Source organism: Manacus candei, unplaced genomic scaffold, assembly GCF_025592945.1.
Source record: "Manacus candei isolate 608988 ecotype Guabito, Panama unplaced genomic scaffold, ASM2559294v1 h1tg000005l, whole genome shotgun sequence".
NCBI classification, from domain to species: Eukaryota; Metazoa; Chordata; class Aves; order Passeriformes; family Pipridae; genus Manacus; species Manacus candei.
Genome location: NW_026138053.1, coordinates 9,695,095 through 9,709,960, shown reverse-complemented (window position 1 = coordinate 9,709,960; position 14,866 = coordinate 9,695,095). Strand labels below are relative to the sequence as shown.

At 43.3% G+C, this 14,866-nt stretch overlaps 1 protein-coding gene across 1 annotated transcript in view; it reads left to right on the top strand.

Moving 5' to 3' along the window:
- The window catches only part of JAK1 (Janus kinase 1), a 51,584-nt gene that overhangs the window by 34,742 nt on the left and 1,976 nt on the right, over nucleotides 1-14,866 (top strand). Inside the window, exons 5-23 of the mRNA XM_051797874.1 lie at nucleotides 283-433; nucleotides 1,586-1,749; nucleotides 1,841-2,174; nucleotides 2,688-2,861; nucleotides 3,266-3,423; nucleotides 4,012-4,135; nucleotides 5,188-5,374; nucleotides 6,697-6,803; nucleotides 7,924-8,070; nucleotides 8,998-9,085; nucleotides 9,597-9,724; nucleotides 9,952-10,087; nucleotides 10,482-10,633; nucleotides 12,088-12,238; nucleotides 12,754-12,848; nucleotides 13,014-13,206; nucleotides 13,424-13,548; nucleotides 13,963-14,135; nucleotides 14,513-14,630. Coding sequence (XP_051653834.1) covers nucleotides 283-433; nucleotides 1,586-1,749; nucleotides 1,841-2,174; nucleotides 2,688-2,861; nucleotides 3,266-3,423; nucleotides 4,012-4,135; nucleotides 5,188-5,374; nucleotides 6,697-6,803; nucleotides 7,924-8,070; nucleotides 8,998-9,085; nucleotides 9,597-9,724; nucleotides 9,952-10,087; nucleotides 10,482-10,633; nucleotides 12,088-12,238; nucleotides 12,754-12,848; nucleotides 13,014-13,206; nucleotides 13,424-13,548; nucleotides 13,963-14,135; nucleotides 14,513-14,630 — 2,905 coding nt within the window. The remainder of the gene's footprint in view (nucleotides 1-282; nucleotides 434-1,585; nucleotides 1,750-1,840; nucleotides 2,175-2,687; nucleotides 2,862-3,265; nucleotides 3,424-4,011; nucleotides 4,136-5,187; nucleotides 5,375-6,696; nucleotides 6,804-7,923; nucleotides 8,071-8,997; nucleotides 9,086-9,596; nucleotides 9,725-9,951; nucleotides 10,088-10,481; nucleotides 10,634-12,087; nucleotides 12,239-12,753; nucleotides 12,849-13,013; nucleotides 13,207-13,423; nucleotides 13,549-13,962; nucleotides 14,136-14,512; nucleotides 14,631-14,866) is intronic.

The following is a 14,866-nucleotide window of genomic DNA, read 5'->3' as shown; positions in this document are numbered from 1 at the left end:
AGCCTTCATTTTTCCAGACTGAACAATCCTAATTTTCTCAGTCTTTTCTCATAGGAGAGGTGCTCCATCCCTCTAATAATAATAATAATATATATATATATATATGATCATTCCTCCCCAGTTCCTCAGGCCAGGCTCTGGAGCACTTAAGGTAACATTTAAACAGAAGATTGACAGATTTTGCCTTTTAACTGATTTTCTTTTCAAAGAAGTTGAAAATCTGTATCTAGTGTATTGGGCTTCCCCAGGAGTTTGCAAAGTTTATTTCTCTTTTCTTGCCAGATACTACTTCACCAACTGGCACGGGACCAGTGAGAGTGAGCCCTCGGTGTGGAGACATTGCCCAAGGAAGGCAAAGGCCTACGAGAAGAAGCTGGCACCAGAAGGAACCCCAATTCTTGATGGATTCTCCCTGGAATACATCTTTGCACAGGTAAGGGGTCACTTGCAGGTATCTCTGACATTGTACAAAAACTGTGGGACTGCTTGAAAGACCTATTTTCAAACTTCTAAAATACATATAATGTACCTGTTAGTGTTGATAAGAGTTTTCTGTGCTTCTGTGTGGTGGGGAGAAGAGAATTTGCTGCATGAAGAACAATCCATTGATAGGCAGAATGTATGAAAAAAATGTCTATATTTTTATAGGTACTTTCTTTTAATAGTGAGTAATTTTGGATATAAATTCAGTTACCTTTTGTGAAACATTTACATGTAACTTTAATACTTATAGTCCTATAGAGGAACAGCAGCAGCCTTAAATCATAAAGCTAAAATACATCTGGCAGTACTGTGTCCTTTTAATGAGTCTTTTTTCTTGTGGGGTGTTAAAACATAGATAAAAATTGACTGATAATCCCACTGTCCCACTGCCTGATTATGTGCAGTTTTACTTTTCTTCTCTTGTCCCAAGTGGTTTTGCAAACCAAAAACTGGTTTCACAAAAAAATGGGAAGATTCAAGTTGATGGAGGCTTGTGAAATAAGTAAATTGAATGCACTGATGTGCATAACTCACGTACTGTTAATTCTGAGTGTAGTTACTGCAGAATTTTCAGACTCTGAAACCTGATCTTATCCTTCAAAAAAAGGGACAACATGAAGCTGCTCCAGTGAATCCTTGTTATGTAGTTGTGAAACCACAATGAAAGAAAATACCAGAGGAACACTAATGCAATAAGGCAACAGAAATGTCTTTGCTCTTTGGTAACCGAATACATTTCAGGCTGTCCCAGAGCAAAGCAGAGCACAGACTTTGCAGGCTTGGCTTTTATGTGGCTTAGAGATGAGCCCATGAGGTCCATGGAGACCTTGGATAGGGAAGGGCAGTGATAAAGCAGAGACACAAAGTAGTTACTGGAGATGAGAAAGCAAATGTTGAAGGTGCTGGAAGAGGACAGAGGTGGTGATTTCTTTGGTTAATTGAAAAAAAAGGGGATTTTTGGTGGGGTGATGTATAAGCGAAGGGGATGGGTTTGAGTCTTGGGAGGCTCTTGTTGCTCAGGGAGATCTCTGACCTTTTGCTGGCTCATGGACAAAGTGGCAAATAGCAAAGCTGGAAACTTGCTCTTTTTGTTCCTATTCAGGGTCAGTATGACTTAGTGAAAGGCCTGGCACCGATCCGGGACCCCAGAAATGAACAAGAGGTTCATGAAATTGAGAATGAGTGTCTGGGCATGGCTGTCCTGGCAATCTCCCACTATGCCATCAACAAAAAAGTGAAGCTTCCAGAGCTTCCCAAGGATATCAGGTGAGCTTGGATAAATTCTTTGTTACTGTTGGTGCTGCTGTTTTTCTCTTCCAGGAGGGGTTTTAACTCCTAGTATTGTTTTTCCTTCTAGTTACAAACAGTATATTCCTGAAAGTTTGAACAAGACCATCAGACAGAGGAATTTCTTGACCAGGATTCGGATAAATAATGTTTTCAAGCATTTCCTTAAAGAGTTTAACAACAAAACCATTTGTGACAGCAGCGTGTCCGCACGGGACCTGAAAGTGAAATATTTATCCACAATGGAGACCTTGACTAAACATTACGGAGCAGAGATTTTTGAGACTTCATTTTTGCTGATTTCTTCTGAGAATGAAATAAATAGATTTAATTGTGGAGACAATGAGAAGTATGAAGTCATGGTAACAGGAAACAATGGAATTCAGTGGAGGCTCAAGCCAAGTGTAAGTACCCCGTGATAACTGGGAATTAGAGGATTCTTTTGGGGGCATAACAACTGTTAAAAATTATCTTCAGACACTGCAGATCAACTTTTTATTGAAAGGACTTCTGTAGGATTACAGGATTATACAGGTTGGGAAAACCTCAGGAAGTGTCCAGTCTAACCCCCTGTTGAGGGTTAGCTTTGAGATCAGACCTTTGCTCAGGGCTTTATCCATCCAGGTGTTGAAAAATTCCAAGGATGGACCCTGAACAACCTTGGTGGGCAACCTGTTTACCAGGAAAATTAAAGACTCTATCTACCAGACCAGACACAGCACAAAAAGCATTAAAAAATTAAATAGCTTTATTAGACATATTTGAATGGATTATATTCTATATTATATTCCATATATTATAAATTATTACGTAATTATGTAATGAATTTGTAATGATGTTTTGTTTTAGAGTAAAAACAAAAAGCAACAAAAACCCCCACTTTTCTTCTTATACTTTTATCCAAAATGTATTTGCAGTCTGTACAGACAGAGAAAGAGAAGAAGAAAAAATCTGATGGCAAAACCAAAAAGGATGAAGAAAAACACAAACTTCGGGAGTCATGGAACAATTTTTCCTATTTTCCTGAAATCACCCACATTGTCATTAAGGAGTCCACAGTCAGCATCAACAAACAGGACAACAAAAGAATGGTAAGAACCAAACCGGGGATGGGTTTCCCTTCCATGGGGAGCCATAGGGGTGGTTGGGCAGCAGGTGAACACATCCTCGAGGAACATTTTTTAGTGTAAATGACACTGAAATATGTTGCCCTTAACACTGGACAGATGCAAAAGTGCCCATGAGAAGTTGGTGAGTGCAGTTGTTTCTCTACACTGGCACAAGAGTTTCCCTTCCAGATCTTGTGGATTAGAGGAGAACTTGGGATGCTGGAGAATGGAAGTTTCCAGCCTGTAACAAGTGGGGAGGATAGAGAATGATCGGTGTTGGCTCCTTGAACAGAACAATTTTTAGCCAAAAATCCGGCTGTTAAACATTCCTGCAATGCTTTAAGAGAGCTGTAAGGATTCTTTCCAAGGCTATCTCTGTGTTGTAGGAACTGAAGCTGTCCTCCCACGACGAGGCCCTGTCCTTCACGTCCCTCATCGACGGCTACTTCAGGCTCACAGCAGACGCCCACCACTACCTGTGCACAGATGTGGCTCCTCCACTCATTGAGCACAACATCAAAAATGGCTGCCATGGGCCCATCTGGTCAGTAAAATGTGCCACTTTTATTTTTCCACTTGGATAATTAGTCCTCTAATGCTGCTGCATAGGGAATCTGGTATTTGGATGGTTGGTCATTACCAGAAGGTTGTAGAGCAACTTGGTTTTGTTAAGGACTATATGGAAAAAATTCACTCTTTCTCTCCACAGAAATTTATTCATCTATAAAACCAAATTTTCCTCCCCAAGGGCATATTTTGTGACTTATTTCACCAGTGGCTATGAACAGATGGGAATATTTTAGGTACAGCTGAAGTGTGTCTACACTGACCCTGGCAGTCCTTGGAAGGATGAACAAAGCCTTGGGTTTTTTAAATACCTAAAAGAATTGTCTTCCCTTCCACCCACCTTTTGGCTTTTCCTTTTAGGTTTAGGATGCAGGATGTAGAAAACCATATGCACCATATGTTGGTTGCAGAATTTCCCCTTGATAAATCTTTCCTCCCTTGCTCTGTGCAGCTCAGAGGTCTTTTCCAACTGGTTTGATTCTGTAATAATAACAATAACAATAATAATAATAATATATTTTGGATGCTCATTTGTTGGTTTTCCTCATGGAACATTCCCTTCCAGCACGGAATATGCCATCAACAAACTGCGCCAGGAAGGGAATGAGGTGGGAACATACGTGTTGAGATGGAGCTGCACGAACTTCAACCACATCCTCATGACAGTGACTTGTTTGGAAGGCTCAGAGGTAGGTCAGATGTGGCATTCCCAGCAGGAATCTGATAATGAGCTGAAGACTCCAGAACATCTCCAGTTTTAGCAATAAAACATGATGGAAATTAAGCATTTAAAACTCATATGGTGTGAGAATGACACAGAGAATTTGTTACTGCAACTTACCTTGAATGGTTCCAATTCCCTTGAGAACCTTCTTGAACATGGACTTAATTATAAGGATTTATTTCTGTTCCCACACTGACCTCAGCTGGGAGCCTGACTCAATATGTTGGGAGAATATTTAGAGTGTTCACACAAGAATAATAATTGTAAAAATGCACATAAGCTCTTAGGGAAAAATGTTAATTGAGGTCAAGAAGGGATATTTGATAGTGGGTTCATCTTCTGATGATATTTGCAAAAAAACCCAGCTGATCAGCACTGTCTTCCAACAGACAGGGCAGTGAGGCAGTGAGACAGGAAAGGAATTTTGTCTTGGAAAACATTCAGGCTCATTGTGAAGCTTTGGGAGGGGAGAGGTGAGGGAGCAGGTGTAGGGGGGAGACCTTGAAAAGTCTTGAGATGGGCTAGTCCAAAAGTTAAGTTTTTCTTCCTCACCACCTTTGAATGAAACTGGAAGGTCTCAAAAACAACCTGAAATCTTGTTTCAGTGGTTGAACAATGTGGGTTGTGAAAGGGACTTCTGCTATTTTTAAGTTGAGATTTTGAAACCACAGTGGTCCAGGTTCTGCAATTCTTGACCAAGTGAAGAGAAAGTTCCTCCAAAAGAGGCAGAACTTCTGCATATTCTCGAGCTCTAAAACACCAAAGCTATAATTTGGGTTTGTGAGGGGCTTGCATCTATATGTTGCTGCTCTGCTCTGTTGTTATGAGCCTTCCTGGGACTGGAAGATTACAGGAATTTTAGATCTTGTCCTGCTTTGTTGCACTTTGATTAGAGGACCCTGCCTTAGGATCAAGTGATTAACTGCTCCTACTTGTGATTGCAAAGGTTTTGGGAAGCTTTTATGCCTTTACAAACATATTTGCTTTCTTTTTTTCCCTTTTTCTTACTAATCCCAGGTGATAAATAACTCAGGGCAGTACAAGAACTTCCAGATTGAGGTGAAGAAAGGCGGGTACTTCCTCCACGGCTCAAACAAGTCTTTTGCATCCTTAAAAGAGCTGATGGATCACCTGAAAGGACAAATCCTTCGGACAGACAACATCAGCTTCACACTGAAGAGGTGCTGCCAACCCAGACCAAGAGGTAACCTGGCCTTCAAGAATTTTTTTTGTTGCAAGAAAATAACCTCCAGGAACAGGAGGGATTCTCAGTGTGTTCAGTTTGTGCTGTGGCAAAGGAGGGTTGTAACCCTTGGTTTGGAGCTGTTTGCTCTCATTATGAGCTGCTGTTCACTCAATTCATCTTCATGAAGCAGCTTTTGGTCTGCAAGTGATGGCAAGAACAGCCTTGTGGCAGGAAATCATCTGTGAGGCCACATTTTAGGGGCTGGGACAATCATGCACTTGTTGAACTCTTGATGCCAACACTTACTGAAGCTGTTTGCTCTGAACTACCAGTGTCTTGCAGCTGAATTTTGTGTGAAAGAGGAAACACAGTGGTGTGATTGTGTTGATCAGATAATGGTTTCCTGTTAGAACCAGGGGAAGAACTGAGCCACGGTAATACCTGATGTTCTGAGGGGTTTGCAGAGACACTGAGCACATGAAGAACATGGAGAATTATCTGGAGCAGGGGGAAATTGTACATTTTGACACTGGACATTTTGGTTACATTTTGATGACTGTGTTTGGAATAATATATAATAAAATGGGTCAGGGAGTTGAGTGCCCACTTCAGCTTTTCATTGACATTAAGTACAGCAGGATTTAGTGCTGTTCCTTTTCTCTCTCTTCCCTGTTTTTTTTTCCTTCTTTTTGAATATATTTTATTGGTTATTCACTAAGAAGTTTAGGGGATGCAGAAATAAAGCAGTTTTTGCAGTGTGTGGTTATGATTGATGGTTTCAAAGTGCCAGGTGATGGTTTAGCCCCAGCACCCATACTCTGCTCCCAGCAGTGGGAAGGCTGGATGCAAACGCACATCCAAATCCATCATCTCATAATAAATAATGCCTGGAGGTCAAAATTCATGTGCAAAATTTCTGCATCTACCCTGACCAGAAGCAGTGGGGAGGAAGCACTGGGTTTTTGAGCCTTTTCCTTCTGTTCATTTCCCATTCCCCAGTTTAATTCCAGTGCTCTGGGAACAGACTGTGAGCGTTTCTCAGAGCACAAGGAATTTTGATGAGGGTAAAGAGAGGAGACTCCAGCTACTCCTTACACACTGGAAAGGAGATGTACCTGTTGGCAGGAGGGAGTGTGGGGGATATTTTACTTCATGGACAGCAGAGATTTTGCCTCTCTCAGTCTTTCTTTGTGCAGAAAACACTATTCAGTTGCTTTTTTCAGCCCCAGTATTGTAAATATTAACACTGTGTTTATACTATAAATATGTAGCTGTGCTTTAGTGAATTCTCTATTGAATGATGAGCAGAAGTCAGGTCAAAGTTTCTTTTTTCCCTCCAGAAATCTCCAACCTGCTGGTTGCAACCAAGAAGGCACAGGAATGGCAGCCTGCTTATTCCATGGGGCAGCTGAGTTTCCACTGGATCCGCAAGGAAGAAATCCTGCAGGTGGGTGCCTGGGCTGCTCCTGGAATCCCAGATTGTGGCAGCCACTGGTCCCAGTCACGTGACACAAAGTCACCCCATCGTGGTTGGTTCTGCCACTCCTATTTCTCCTCAGCAAAACTTCACTGGAATCTTTATTAAATCCTCTGATTGCAGAATCCAAATTTTTGTATGTCCTCGTGTGAAAAAAAAAGATGTCTTGCACTAGAAATCAACTTGATATTTGAGCAGTTTTCTAATGTAAAAGAGGTGTTTCTAAGGTCGTTTCATGAAAGTTTTAAGAGCTGTTTTGTTGCTAAATGTGGCTGTATTTTTTTAAAGCCTGACTTATCAGAGAAACGGGCAACTTGAGGTTTAAGACAACGTCCTACAGTAAAAAAGGTGAAGTATTCAAAATCTCTGGACAATCTGAGCATTCAGATTTTTGTGTTCTAAATTTCCCCAAATTTTCTGATAGTTGTTCACAGTCAGTGATGCAGATCCACCTGAATAAACCTCAACAAACACACAGTGACTTGAGTGCACAAATCAGATTTAATGTTTCTAAAAAGAGCTCTTCAATCATCCCATTGTCTTCTTCTGTTAAATAAAAAGGTTTCGGGGTTTTTTTAGTTGCATCACTGAGTGTGCAGGATAGAAATGGTGGTGATTGTTTCTGGATGGGTATATTTACAGTCAGCATTCAGGCTTCCTGCAAAAATACCCTCAAGTGGAATCCTCTGTTACTGAGGAGGAAATTACTTACCCAAACAAAGCATTCCATTGAAATATTACTTCCTCTAACTTTTGGAAACACATTAAAGATCACCTCAACAGCAGCTCATTGTGAATAAGAGGCCAGTTGTTATTTATTCATTTGTTTAGTCTGGTAAGGTTAAATCACAGGCAACCTGTTTGATGTTTCTGGAGGTAGAATATCCCAGGAGTTTAGGTGGTGAGGATGCTCAGAGATCATTCAAGTACAGAATAACTGAACTGACATTGGGTTCTCACTGTTATAATTTTAAGTCTGGATGTAGCTCAATCAATTGGAGAGACAGAGTAAAGTGCAGATTCAAATATTTGTTTAACACTACCCTTGTTTGCTCCGTGTCTGAGAAACTTTTGGTGTGTTGTGTCTCAGGGTGAACACCTTGGAAGAGGGACGAGAACACAGATTTACTCAGGGATGCTCAACCTCAAGGATGATGAGAACGAAGGATATCAAAATGAAAAAGAGATTAAAGTCCTGCTCAAAGTCTTGGACCCCAGCCACAGAGATATTTCCTTGGCAAGTTGTTCCTTTTTGTGTGTCCTGCAAATACTGGGCCTTGTGTTGTCACTGAAAACATCAGGATAAATCAAACTCTACTTTTTTTTTAGGATTAGAAATTAGAACTAGTATGACTTTACTCCAGGCTTGGGTACTTAGGGAATGGCTCCACTTACATGCACAAGACTTTCAGAACTTTTCACCTATTTACACCTTTTTAACAAACAAAGAAATGAGTGTTTATTGCTTCTAAATGACATAATTCTCTTTATTAATTAGCATTCTATCTTCTATTGCTTATTGATTTCTCACTTCTCCTGCTAATTAGTCCACATTTTCTGTCTTTTTGTTATCTTTTTCCCAGATTGTTAGTCTCTGTTAGTCTTTGTTAAGTCTCTTCTTTATCTTCTGGTTACTGCAACATATCCTTGGAGGGCTCTAAATTCTGCATTCCAGGTGTCCAGCTTTCAGCTCCCCCAGGCTTTGTTCATTGGAGCTTATCTGGGTTAGTTTAGCAAAATTAAAATTCCATGGATTTTCCAATCAAACTCTAACAATAGCTATGATAAAAACTTTAGCTATGTGCTGCCTAAAGTGAAAAATTACACTGCTTATGATGAATACACTGTTTACGGTTAATTAAAACAATTAATTAAAAAGTTAATTTAAACCAGTAATTAAAAAAATTGATTAGGAAAGTTATATCATTTCCAACAGTGGATAACTCTGAAAAGTCTTTAAAAAAGAGGTTGGGGGTGGGAAAATGCTGAAGGCACAGCTCGTGGTTTTAGGCAGAGGGATGGCACATCCCCACCACTGTTCATGTGGCTAAAAAGAGTGATTTTATACAAGGTTTTGTTCCCTGATGCTCTGGATTTGTTAAACTCCTGGAATACTGGCACCAGGAGCAGCAGTTCAGTGCTGACCTCTGTCCCCTTCCCACAGGCCTTCTTTGAGACAGCCAGCATGATGAGGCAGGTGTCCCACAAGCACATCGTGCTCCTCCACGGCGTCTGCATCCGGGACGTGGAAAGTGAGTCCAGGAAACATTCCCAGGAGCAGTTTGGGAAGGACAGGACAGTCTTTGAGCTTGGCCCTGGCACAGGGGAGATGGGCTTGGCAGCTCTGCCTCTTGAGTTTTCAAGAGTGGAATTGGAACAGCAAAGCAGCTGCAAAGTCCTTTCTGTTAAAAAGTCTCCCCTTCCAACACTGTCTTTGAATGTGGGTGATTCTCTAAGGCTGGAATGCCAGAGGGACAGTGACAGTGTCGATACAAACCAGCCTTTTGGTAGGAGGTTTTTCCCTGGGAAGGCTCTGCCCTGTGAGCTTTGAAATGCTTTGTTTGGGTTTACTGTTCATTTACTACATGAAGCCACTCAGTCTTTTAATGTGGACTCTGGGCACTGAAATAAACCCTGAGGAGGGTGAAACAAAGACATTGGATAACCTCTGGCCTAGGAGCAGAGGGGACACAGTGACAGGCCCATGAAATGACTCCAGACACTGGTTATTGCAGTACTGACTTGGTGCCCCTGACTTTGCAGATATCATGGTTGAAGAGTTTGTGGAGTTTGGGCCTCTGGATCTGTTCATGCGTCGGAAAAGTGAAGTCCTGACAACTCCTTGGAAATTCAAAGTCGCCAAACAACTTGCAAGTGCTCTGAGCTACCTGGTAAGAGGCACCTTGGCAAAGGCATTGCCGGGGGCTGCTGCAGCCTAATTTTCCACCCAGGAAAATACAAGTGCTTAAGTGTGAACAGTATGTTTCCCTACTTCTCATTTCCTTTTTTTCTCCAGTTTTTTCCAAGCTTTTTGGATTTCAGTTTGGAGTATATTACAGTGATCCCTCATGGTTGGATATGCTGGAGCACTCACTGTTCTTTTCCAACTTTTCTGTAGGAGGATAAGGATTTGGTCCATGGGAATGTGTGCACTAAAAACATCCTTCTGGCAAGAGAGGGAATTGATACTGAATATGGTCCTTTCATAAAGCTGAGTGACCCAGGAATACCCATAACGGTGCTGTCCAGGCAAGGTATGGCCAGGAATGGGATCTCTAGTGTGGTGGGGAAGGGGAAAGGAAGAAATATCATTTATACCAGCCAGAACTGGCTCTAGAATAGAAGTTATCAGCTTTTATGGATCTGAGAACTACACAGTGGGTGCTTAGAGTATCAATTTCTCTTAAAAAAACATGTTACATCTCATGAGATAGGACAGAAGGAATCTGTTTCTGGATGGCTCCTTGTAAAAGCCATAGGAACATCCTTCTGGGAACAGGGATTTGAGAATCAGCATTTCCCCAAAACTGGACAAATACTGCAGCTCCAGTTTATTTCAGTTAAGCAGCTGTTAGACTAATTCAGTTGAAGGCTGGTTTTCCACTCCTGGTATTCACCCCACAATGTGGATCCTGTGTTTTATCCAAGAACGTGTTGAGCGAATTCCCTGGATTGCACCTGAGTGTGTTGAAGACTCCAAAAATCTCAGCATTGCAGCAGATAAGTGGAGCTTTGGTACAACCCTGTGGGAAATCTGCTACAATGGAGAAATTCCACTGAAAGACAAGACACTGGCAGAGGTAAAACCATGTTACACAAACTTTGCTTTGGCATTTCAGATCCATCCCCTTTGGCACTTCAGTTTCCAAACCTCGTTTTAGTTCTTTTAGCTCACAAAAAACCAGCTCAGCTGGACTGGATAAGGGGCTGATCCCATCTGGATTGCCACAGGTTGCAGCAGAAATTCTTGTCCTTACATCAAAAATTGCTAATTATTGCTTCAACCTGACCTTGTTGAAGCACAGCAGCGACTGAACACTTCTGATGTGCTCACACTGTTTTTTTTCACAGAATCCCTGACTGTTTGGGGTTGGAAGGGACCTCAAAGCTCATCCTGTTCCACCCCCTGCCATGGGCAGGGACACCTTCCACTATCCCAGGTTGCTCCAAGCCCCGTCCAACCTGGCCTTGGACACTTCCAGGGGTGGGGCAGCCACAGCTTCTCTGGGCAACCTGTGCCAGGGCCTCACCACCATCACAGGGAAGAATTCCTTCCCAAAATCCCATCTAACCCTGCCCTCTTGCAGTGGGAACCCATTCTCCCTTGTCCCAAGTCCCTTTCCAGCTCTCCTGGAGCCCCTTTAGGCACTGGAAGGGGCTCTAAGGTCTCTCTGGAGCCTTCTCTTCTCCAGATGAACACCCCCAGCTCTCCCAGCCTTTTCTAACCCTTGTGCCCAGCTGCAAGCTGAGTGAGGTTCTCCCAGTCAGCTCTGTAGTTCTGCTCCTGTTTCTTTCAGACACCAGTTCCGGATGGTCTCCTGTGGGACACCATTGTGGTTCACTCTGAATCCTAAATAATTGAAATATCTTGTGCTGTTCTGCTGGCAGTTTGTGTTCATTGCATCTGTTCCAAATGTGCTTTCTCCCTCTGGAAGTATTGCTGTGCTGGGAACGTGACGGAGCAAGGCAGCAAAGGAAATGTCCGAGTGCCTGAGTCACTGCCCAGGCTGGTTCAGGAACTCCCTGCCCTGGCTCCAGCCCCCTTCCTGCATGTGGGATAGCTCCACAGAGCTTGGGAATGCACAAAACCACCCTTCATTCCCCCTGCCCTGACGCTGGTACCTCCTGAGGAGCAACCAGTGTGTCCTTGGCAAGCGTTTCCCCTCAGCCATTTGTCCTGGTACATGAGGAACATGGCAAACCTGGCAGAAAATAACTTCTGAAAGGTGAAATCTTTTAAAAAAGTGTAAAAACTTCATGTGTGTTAAGTGGTTGCTCCAAACAACACCAGATGCAGCACAACAGTAATTCTTTACTGGTAGGAGATCAGAGTTCCAGCTGAAAAGGGGGATTTCCTTGGCAAAGTTCATGACAAGTTAAGGATTTAATGGTCTTCTGATGCAGAACGTAGAATCACAGAATCATTTAGGTTGGAATATACCTCTTAGCTCCCTGAGTCCAAGCATTCCCCCAGCTCAGAATCCTGAGGTTTTGAGGCTACAATTCACTCAGGAGTGTCTGTTTGTGCCCACAGAAGGAGAGGTTCTACGAGGGGCACTTTGTGCTGGCCACGCCGTCATGCAAGGAGCTGGCAGACCTGATGAAACAGTGCATGAACTATGACCCCCACCAGAGACCCTTCTTCAGGGCCATCATGAGGGACATCAACAAACTGGAGGAGCAAAGTAAGGCATCGGGGTAGGGATCATGGAATCCTGGAATGGTTTGGGTTGGGAGGGACCTTAAGGATCATCTCATTCCAACCCAAGGCTGATTTATTTGGTTAAACTGGACACCTGACTTCTGTCTTCCCTGTTGGCTGTGCTGACAGCTGTGTTGTGTCCCTGCAACAGGGACTAACCATGTCTGTAGATGTAGATGTAGTAAATACTCAGGGAAGCCGAGTAATTACTGCAGGGTGGGAAGTACACCCAGAGAAAACTTGATCTGGAAGCAGACCCAGCAACCAACCCACAAAGTGAGGGAAGATCAGCAAGAGATAGACTGGCCTGTAGGTATGGAGGAATTCCCTGTCAGAAAGCAGGAAAATTGTGACAGTGGGATAGGCACAGTAACAGCAGTAGACTGAAGTGAGCAAGGATGCCTTGGGGTGTTGAGACCGAGGTGTCCATGCAGGAATCTGTCTAACCTTTTTTTTTTTCTGTCCAGATTTTTTCTGACCATGTTTTTCCACTCCTAGATCCTGATATTGTGTCAGAGAAGAAGCCTGTTACTGAGGTCGATCCCACTCTCTTTGAGAAACGATTCTTGAAAAGAATCCGGGATTTGGGAGAGGTAAGAGGAATGTCAGACACAGAACACAGATCAGTGTGTATGTGTATGTCCCCACAGCCATGTGCTGTGTCATAGGAGATGTGGATCATAAACACCTAAAATAGTGCTTTAGTGTTGCTGTCAGTGAACAGTGTTCCCAATAATGCTCTTTTCTCTCCCAATTAGGGCCACTTTGGCAAGGTTGAACTCTGCAGATATGACCCAGAAGGTGACAACACAGGGGAGCAAGTGGCAGTGAAATCCCTAAAGCCAGAGAGTGGAGGGAACCACATTGCTGACCTCAAGAAGGAAATAGAAATCCTGAGGAATCTCTATCATGACAACATCGTCAAATACAAGGGCATCTGCACAGAAGATGGTAAATTGTATAGAATATTTAAAAGTGTACACTGAAAGCATAAGGGTTTTCCTTTGAAAATAAAGCATTTTATAAATGTCCTGCCAGGAACAGATTCTCCTGGATTGGTAGAGTGATGGGATTTAGCTACCAGTGCTGCAGGCTTGTTCAAAAGCTGTTGGTATTCATGGCCTGAGAAGCGTCACCTGTGTGCAAACTAAACATGCTCTGGTTTTAGGAGGAAGTGGGATTAAGCTCATCATGGAATTTCTTCCCTCTGGGAGCCTAAAGGAGTATCTCCCACGGAACAAGAACAAAATCAATCTCAAGCAGCTGCTCAGATACGCGGTTCAGATCTGCAAGGTGAGCTGGGACCGGAGCTGTTGGATCAGTTTAATATCTAATTTAACAGAGTGAAGAGGAAAAGAGGTCAGGAACGAACCCATTCTCTTCTGTCCCCAAGGACCTGAATCCTAAAGCAGTCTCTCCCCTGCTATGGGTGCTACTGGCACAAAGATCAGAGGAGGAATAATTAGAACGTTCCCTTGCTTAAAAGTTGTTTTGAAAAGTTGTTCCTGCTGCAGAATTTGGAGTATTGGGAGGGAGGGCAGCACTTGGAGTGTGGGTTGGCAAGAGGGAAGGAGCAAGGTGCAAGTCTAAAGGGAGGAAGAGACGTGAGTGCAGAGCGTGGTCAGACCATGTGAAGCACGAAGTGCAGAAAAACAGGGATTAAAATATTGGAGGACCAAGGATGACAGGCTTTCTTTCTTCTCTCAGGGAATGGACTACTTGGGCTCCTGTCAGTATGTGCACCGTGACCTGGCAGCGAGAAATGTCCTTGTGGAAAGTGAGAACAGGGTGAAGATTGGGGACTTCGGGCTCACCAAGGCCATTGAGACCGACAAGGAATATTACACGGTCAAGGACGACCGCGACAGCCCCGTGTTCTGGTACTGCCCCACAACCCACCTCCTGCAGCCATGCTGCGCAGGGCATGGCCTGCTCTGCTCCTGTGCCCTCAGGCTCTGGGCATCCTCAGGGTTCTTCCTGTTTTTATAACAGGCCCAAGTAAAGGTACACCATGAAAACATGGAAAAGGCACCTGGTAGACTGTACTCTTGTGCCATTTATTTTTTCCTGCACTTAATTTTCCCACTGTTTTGGTTTTCGTTTCCTTTAGTTTCACAGTGAGTTGTAACAATTGTACCTTATTTGCTACGTTTTACTATTTACTTGGCATCCCACATTAACTAAGGTACAAGGACTCTACAAACATGGAATGTGCCTCCAGAGCTGGCTTTAATAATGCTGTCCCTTGGATCCCCAGGTATGCCCCGGAGTGTTTGCTGCAGAGCAAGTTCTACATTGCCTCAGATGTCTGGTCCTTTGGGGTGACACTCTATGAACTGCTCACCTACTGTGACTCTGAGTCCAGTCCCATGGCAGTAAGTGCTTGTGACAGAATGGCTGCTGAAGCTGCTGAAATCCCATAATTTTAATATTTTTGGAAAAAAAGAGGTGGAATTGTAGAATCCCAGACCGGCTTGGGTTGGGAGGGACCTTAAAGCTCATCATTCCCCCTTCCATGGGCAGGGACACCTTCCACTGGACTGATTTATCTTAGGAAAGCAACCCTTGTGGTTCTTTTTTTGTGCTGGCTGAGGGATGCCCAGCTGACTCT